Raw genomic sequence first — 7,616 nt, 5'->3', positions numbered from 1 at the left:
ACTAAATTATAAATTTTTTTAAATTTAACAAATTTTTTTTTATTAAAAAAAAAAAAAATATTTTTTTTTTTTTATTTTTTTTTATTAAAAAAAAAAAAAAAAAAAAAAAAAAAAAAAAAAACGCTTACACTGCCTTCACAGCACCTGCCTTCAAGATCCTATGACGAGGACAAATGAGACTCATGACATGCCAAAAGAGCCATGCCCTGCGGGTATCATGGCGAACTTACGGTTTCCGACGTAAGTAGCGGACCGCTATTTTAGATAGCGAGTTAGCTAATGGGTTATCTAGTTGCTGGGATGGCGTCAACTTAGACTCTCCCGACCACGCCAGCCACGTCTCGTATCCCGAAAGTGGCACATTCGAAGAAGGGGGCCCGTGTCCGTCGACGCACCCCGTCAAGATCCCCCAACTCTTTTACGAAATCGTCTGGGACACGACTCCTTTCAACGACAAGTCCGAGTGGCCTGAGGACGGTTCGCAGCCGTTCGTATGGAGTTACGGCGATGCCACGGGCTTCGGTAATCATGGTGATTACATGTTCGGTTGGAAGGGCGACGCGTTGCAAATCGCGATGGACACGAACTGTAATGGCTTCAAGTGCCCAGAATTGCAATACCAAGAGATCAAAGAGGGCAATAAATGCTCAGTAAAGCCAGTGGTAGATGAAGATATTGATGGGTGTAAGTATTTCAACTGGTAAGAAAAGTTCATTGCTAACAGAAGAATATCAGGGCTCACGGAGCTTCCCGGCGGCATGCCAGTCACCGACGCCAGTGGGAAGCCTATTTACTAAACCATCATAGACAACGGTAGAAGGAAAATAGGGGCCAGATAGTATAGTGGATAAGATGTGCTATCCTCAAACGTAATATGTTGAGCCCCTTTTCAACTCTATTACTTGACACGTAGAAGAATCTATAAACACACGACACATGCACTATATAGGCATATGATTATAGTGGTGTTAAGACTGTAGGTACTGTATTCCACTCCAAGAGTCAAGCTGTTAGGATGTTTCGACTCAAGCTAGGTAGACGATAATATCATATTCATTACTATATAGAATAATATTTTAATAAGAGCAAACCGTAACTGAGCTCCGAAGAGGCATAGAATATTCTATAATTACTCTTTGTTATAAGCTGAGACAAACCTTTTAAAGATGCTTCCGGAAGTATCACCCATTGTGTTTCATGATTCGCTAGTAATAGCAACAACGCATTGTTTACTCTAAACCACATATAACAAAGAAATGTAAATTTAAAGTAAGCTCAACTTTTCTGCTTTGCCACTAATTCGCGACAATATTATTTCATAATCCGGGTCACAACCTAACGGTTAATTATTTGATCATAAAACGTCGAACATTAAAGTAATGTCTATGGCGCGGAATATGTTTAGCGACGCCGAGGATATACGCAGCCGAAAAGTTGTAATGATCGAGCCAGACAGTGGTGCAAGAATAGGCTCGCTAGCTAATGACTGGAACGGGGATCCGTCGTGGTTTTGGCCTCCGCCTTTATATCAAGCATATTGCAAACTCCATTTCTTAAAAGAGTGTTCTTTATATCACTTATGGGGAAATGAATACTTCAAGCTCAATGTTGAAACGCACACACTAAAAGCAAAGAAGGCCAGCAAGTGGCCCACAGCGCCGACGCGAGTCCAGCCTTCAAGGCGAGCTCGAGAGAAGAATTTAAAGGATCAGTCGGGGATGCCAATAAGCAGACAGAGCAGTCCATCACGCAACAGTAAGGCCGACGGGGCATCCAATACACTCGATACTCGTCGCGAGCAACTTCGACTTCATCTCTCCTGGCCGGTCTACAAGACACAACTAGAAGATCGAATAAAACAGGCATTCGACGCGCTTCGGGGAAATAAAGACGAGGGTATCTATATATCTGGGCCCGATCGTGCCCTTGACATCGAGCCGTGTTCAGAATGTCGATACTGTAGATTCGATCCCGTAGTTGTAGACTGCGAAGGTTCTATACCTAGAAGATTAGCACCGCCAGCGCCAATGTATTCCATCCTTCCAGACGATATAAGCAAAGAGAAAATAGGCGAATTTGGTGGTATAAAGTTCGCAGTCGATCTATTCGGCAATCACGAGGCGATTATTTGGTTAGGGATAGAGAAACTTGAAGATCTGGTTGGATGAGGGCGTAGTCGACGACGATGAGATGACTAGCTCAAAGAAGGATCTGCGAACATGCCGATTATACTTTGAACTAATAAATCGAAATATAGGAATTCCGTAGCTGCGCTAGATAAGAATAGAACACGGAGGGGGTAAAATCATGATACCAGGTTCGTTATTGGGATATGACATCTACTGCTTTTCTTTAGCTTACTATGATATAGTATTTGCCACAGATATATAAGTTATACCTGCGTTTCTGAGGCCGTGGCAAACCGGGCAGATCGGGTATGTCTGTTTTATTACCTCTGATTGAAGAGTTTGACGACGAATAACGTCAGGCGCCGATTTCCATTCCATGTAAGCACGGTAACGAATTAGAACGTGAGCTCGTATTAGATCTAGGTCACTAACTTAGTTCCCGCAGCATTAGTCCTCCAACGACACTCTTACCCTCACGTCAGTGCCATGTTATTAATGCCATATGGCGCTGTGACTTCGTGGTTGATCAAGATGCGACAGCCAGCGCTAACAAGTCTTTTTTTTATAAAAAAAAGAGGACGTTGGAACTGCCAATGGGCTAGGTAAGGGACCTTTCCTTTTTATGGCTAGGCATATTCGACTTAAAGATTCTTCTTATTAGACATCGTGGCCGAGGACCCGCCAATCGGCCCGGCCAGTAGCATGGGGCTGAAAAGAAATTCTACATAGAAAAGACCAGTATGTAATAGGGCCGGGCCGCGGGTCAGCGGCAGGCAACAGGATAGGTTCGCGTACGAGTTGTCATGGTAAGGTAAGAGAAAGCAGAAAGGGACTCTCTCTTTCAGCTTTAAGTTGGAATGAATGATGAGATCGGATAGACGGAATTGCGTCAAGACATCTCTAGTATGCATGTAATTCTTGGAAGCTTGGAAGTAAACCACCTTCCATGTTGATCGTAAAGGCTTGATTGTGTGATTCCCTCGTAGGTTTTCGAAATGTCGGGTTTCCTGTGGTTTAAGGTTGAGATCAGAAGCAATGTTACATTGCCATGCGTCAAGGTGACGGGGAAATCTAATGAAAACTGTTGCTTGGGACCCCGAAGATCACAAGGTTTCGTTTGCGTGCGATGGCGTGCTATCTGCCAAGCATCCACAAGAACCTCATGAATCTCACGAATTCTCAGCTACCCCGGCGTATTTACTTATACGCAGACGCTCATCTCCTGATCCTAGATCCTCCCCGAACCCAAGAGGCTCTAGAACCTAACCTAATAAACTGTGCCACTTGCTTGGAATTGTCTTGTCCTGTCTTGTCCTGTCTTGTCTGGTCTTGTGCTGTCGTAACCTTGAATAACATGTGTAACATACGACCGGCCCCGAGTTAAAAAGGAGACATATTCCCTTTAAGTTCCTGTGGAGCGCGTATCGGTTGTTTTTTTCACTTCCGCTCTTTTGCGACCGTCATATTAGGGATTAAGCCAAGATGTCATCGGCGACAGAGGTCGGGAAAGATACAGAGCCCGACACACGGGAGCTGAATGCTCCTACGGACGAGGAGTATGCTTCCTCGACTAACGATGGAGTTCAACAGTTCGCTTATTCCGACTCACGGAAGATTGGTGTTACCGGAGCGGTGTTTCTAATTTTAAATAAGATGATCGGAACCGGAAGTAAGTGAAGCTATTGATTAGTCCAACAACTTCATACTTCATAAACGCTGCGAATAGACAGACTGACCAGTTATTCCAAGTTTTCTCCACCCCCTCGGCCATCTTCGCAGCAACCGGATCAGTTGGTATATCAATAATATTATGGATTGTTGGTGGTATTTTAACCTTCTGCGGTCTGAGCGTATTCCTTGAGTTCGGTTTAGCTATTCCGCTCTCTGGCGGCGAGAAGAACTATCTCGAACGTGTCTACCGACACCCGCGTTACCTAGCTTCGTGTGTCTTGGCATCACAGATGATCCTTCTGGGATTTTCGTCCGGAAACTCCCTCGCATTCGGCCGATATGTCTTAGCTGCCGCCGGAAGCACAGAAGGAGATGGTTGGACGGCCCGTGGTATCGCAATCGCGTGTATTACTTTCGCCGTCGCGCTCCACTCGATTTTTCCCAAATGGGGGTTGAGGCTTGTAAACCTCTTAGGAATATTTAAAGTGGTCATCGTGGTCTTCATCGTGTTTTCGGGTTTCGCCGCTATCTCCGGTCGACTTCTCATCCCGCCGCCCGGTAACTTCAAGAACGCGTTCGCCATCGAGGTGACGGAGAATTATGGCGGCCAGGGCGCATACGGATACGCGACAGCACTATTGCAGATTATCTACAGCTACAAGGGCTGGGAGAACGCCAACTACGTGCTCGGAGAACTGAAGAATCCCCGCAAGACCCTCGCGATTGCAGCACCCATCGCCATCGGCGGCGTCACCATCTTGTATGTCTTGGCCAACGTGGCCTACTTCGCGGCGATAACGAAGGACGACCTCGCTACTTCTGAGGTATTGGTGGCTGGCCTATTCTTTCGCAACGTTTTTGGTGATAGTGCTGCCGCACGGGCTCTCCCTGCTTTTGTTGCACTGAGCAACCTGGGCAACGTGCTGGCCGTGAGTTTTGCCCACGCTCGACTCAACCAGGAATTTGGAAAAGAAGCGCTTCTACCGTATGGAAAGTTCTGGGCGTCTATCAAGCCGTTTGATGCGCCAGCTGCTGCTGTGAGTACCTTATTCATCTTCAATATTTCTCATTAATTATATGACGACTAACTTGATATACCACCTAGCTTTTCCTTCACTGGCTTATCACAGTGATCATTCTCATCGCTCCCCCCGCAGGCCCCGCCTACAACTTTGTCGTCAACTTATATACCTACCCTGGCGCTTGGATCAACGGCTTTGTCACCGCCGGCCTTATCTATCTTCATTACAACAAGTCGGAGAATTGGACATCGCCTTGGCACACATATTTACCGATTAGCGTCATCTATCTCTTGGCCAATATCTTCCTTGCTATTGTCCCCTTCGTCCCGCCGTCTGGAGACTGGAATGCTGACGGCTACCCCTATTTTATATTCCCCGTCGTCGGAGTTGGCGTTTTACTTCTAGGTGCAGTATACTGGGCATGTTGGTCTAAGCTCTGGCCGGCGATCGGTGGATACAGGATCGAAGCTCATAGGATCGTCGAGGACGACGGCAAGGAGGTGGTGCGGTACCGGAAGATCAAGACGAGGTAGTTTCGGCAGTAAATGTTTCAAGCGCCGTCCTAATGCTGTTTCAACTTGATGAGTTACTCATATATAGAACCGATTCCATTTACCATAATACACCAAGATGGCGGAGGAACTAATGATTTCGTCCACTAGAATCAACTGATCTTCATATTGCTTCAACTATATGATTATTATCCGAGTGAATTCTCTTAGTATAAATGGCAATATGCTTATATTCCAGTCAGAGGAGCTCAGGTCAAAAAGTCAATGTAATAGCGTCGTACAGTTTTAGAAGACAAGTTGATTAGAAAAAAATATATATATATAGGAGGTACCTACATATGGGTATTGGCGCTGACTATCGCACCCTCGTGCACGCCGGTACAGGTATACACATATATCTATAAGTAGAAACAATTTATTAGCTACCTATATAATGGCTCGTGTTTACATGATCCCGTTCTTTTTGTAGTTTATACATTACCTAGGTAGGTAGGTAGGTTACGTGCTGGTGGTTTTGAAGCAGCACCCTACACAGGTATATATCACCCCCTTTAATTGTCCGAACTCGATGCGAAAGCGAACAGCCACCAGTGTCTCGGATCCGAAATAAACTCGGGCTAAATGCAATATTTAAGACATGGCGCAAGCTACCGAACTCATTGCCACGCCAAGATACAATTACAACTTTTAATGTTTCCATAGGAAGGCTCTAAAATAACGCCTGTCTCCTAACACCGCATTAAAAGCCTACAAGAATCGCAATCATACGTCAGATATCTAATGATCAGTAATTTTAAGACCAATAAAATCATAGTTCCGGCGAATATCTACCTGGGTTAATTCGAGGGGTTAACAGAGTCCCGGTCGTATTTAAAGAAGGGTCATGGCAAACTTCTATACATATATCGAACGATGTGGCGGTCAGTTGTCTCTCATCCGCAGCCAAGTGTGGTTACACAGGCGTCTACTTGCTGTCACACGCTTAATTAGTTCTCTTTTCTTGTCGATCTCCCGTATTTCTTGTGTAGGAAGGAAGCTAAGCAATAGTGGCGTAGTCTCCTAAAAATACGGCCTTATGTGAAAACGGCGATGGTGACACATGATATTGAGCTTGCCTAGGTAAGTATACCTTAAATCTATACATAGATGAGACGCTGTCCCGTGTAACTCAGTATGGGCGTTCGGAACCGTACTCTATTGGAAATTAACGTGCATCTATGCCTAGGGGGCGTGCTTGGAAACCCAAATATTCAAGTTCCCCTTTTCCGCTACTTTAAAATTATAGCTATTCTACCCCTATCCACTTCTTGAAAGAATTCATAGATCAGTAAATTAGCCGACATGTCATCGGATTCAAATTCACTTTCGTTATTTGAGGTGGATTATGGTCCTCGTCTACTTCACATATTGACCCCGGTCTCGGTGATTGTAACCTTTGCCGTTGGTCTTCGTATTTTTATGAGGATATACCGTCCTTCTGGTGTCGGAATTGATGACTGGCTGAGTATAGTTTCTCTTGTAAGTCATTGATCTTGTCTCATTAAGCAATTAACACATCTCAATCTCTATAACTCTTTTCAAAACCCCGACGAAACCGATTTACTGATATTGTTTAGGTATTTTCGTGGGCGCAGTACGCTCTTGTCGTTCTGCTTATTAAACCTGAATCTCAAGGAGCCATTATCTACTCTAAGGCGAGCCTACTTATATTACATTAGGATTCTGAAGATATATTTATAATTATGCTAACTCATTTGCCTAAGATATTTTTTGCCAGCCAATGGATCTATGCTACGACTATCCTGACTACGAAGCTCAGCATCCTGACGATGTACCGGCGTATCTTTCCGGTAAGGCTGATGAATATAGGGCGTCTTGTCTTGGGCTCTATTACCATAGTGTGGTGGGCCGCTTACGTCCTAGTCGAGACCTTCAAGTGCACTCCAGTTAAGAAGTCATCCAGCCCTGCCATAATCGGCCATTGTATTGAATCTTCCGCATTTTTCGCGGGGATGATGATTCCTAATATTGTCACGGATATCGCAATTTTATGCCTACCCATATACGAGATCATGAACTTGCACCTCACGCGTAGCCAGCGTGCCACGTTGTCTGTTATTTTTCTACTTGGAACAGGCGCAATTGCTGCAAGTGGGATCCGACTACGATACCAAATCCAGCTGAGTTATGAAACATTTACAGACTATACTCGTAATAACCATATCTCTGAATATTTAATTCGGAACATAGCTAATAAACATAGTGGTTTATACCAGTCTAAT

General features: G+C 44.7%; 3 protein-coding genes across 3 annotated transcripts; all 3 read left to right on the top strand.

The window, feature by feature from the left end:
• Positions 1-203: 203 nt before the first annotated feature.
• On the top strand, positions 204-797 carry F5Y00DRAFT_270798 (uncharacterized protein; the record flags this gene model as incomplete). Its single annotated transcript, XM_048012668.1, has 3 exons — positions 204-240; positions 293-684; positions 736-797. Exons 1-3 carry the CDS (start codon positions 218-220, stop codon positions 795-797), a joined length of 477 nt encoding a protein of 158 aa, XP_047869583.1. The 5' UTR covers positions 204-217.
• A 341-nt stretch (positions 798-1,138) lies between these two features.
• Positions 1,139-2,443, top strand: F5Y00DRAFT_106004 (uncharacterized protein). Its single transcript, XM_048003847.1, has one exon. It carries the CDS (start codon positions 1,380-1,382, stop codon positions 2,166-2,168), a length of 789 nt encoding a protein of 262 aa, XP_047869582.1. The 5' UTR covers positions 1,139-1,379; the 3' UTR covers positions 2,169-2,443.
• Positions 2,444-3,339: 896 nt separating this feature from the next.
• On the top strand, positions 3,340-5,697 carry F5Y00DRAFT_225166 (amino acid transporter). The gene is made up of 3 exons (XM_048006134.1): positions 3,340-3,798; positions 3,879-4,837; positions 4,906-5,697. The coding sequence occupies exons 1-3, from the start codon at positions 3,612-3,614 to the stop codon at positions 5,353-5,355; spliced, it is 1,596 nt and encodes a 531-aa protein (XP_047869581.1). The 5' UTR covers positions 3,340-3,611; the 3' UTR covers positions 5,356-5,697.
• The last annotated feature ends 1,919 nt before the right edge of the window (positions 5,698-7,616 follow it).

This window comes from Daldinia vernicosa (genome assembly GCF_022497035.1).
Source record: "Daldinia vernicosa strain CBS 139.73 unplaced genomic scaffold F5Y00scaffold_3, whole genome shotgun sequence".
NCBI classification, from domain to species: domain Eukaryota; kingdom Fungi; phylum Ascomycota; class Sordariomycetes; order Xylariales; family Hypoxylaceae; genus Daldinia; species Daldinia vernicosa.
This window is presented reverse-complemented; position numbering and strand designations above follow the sequence as displayed.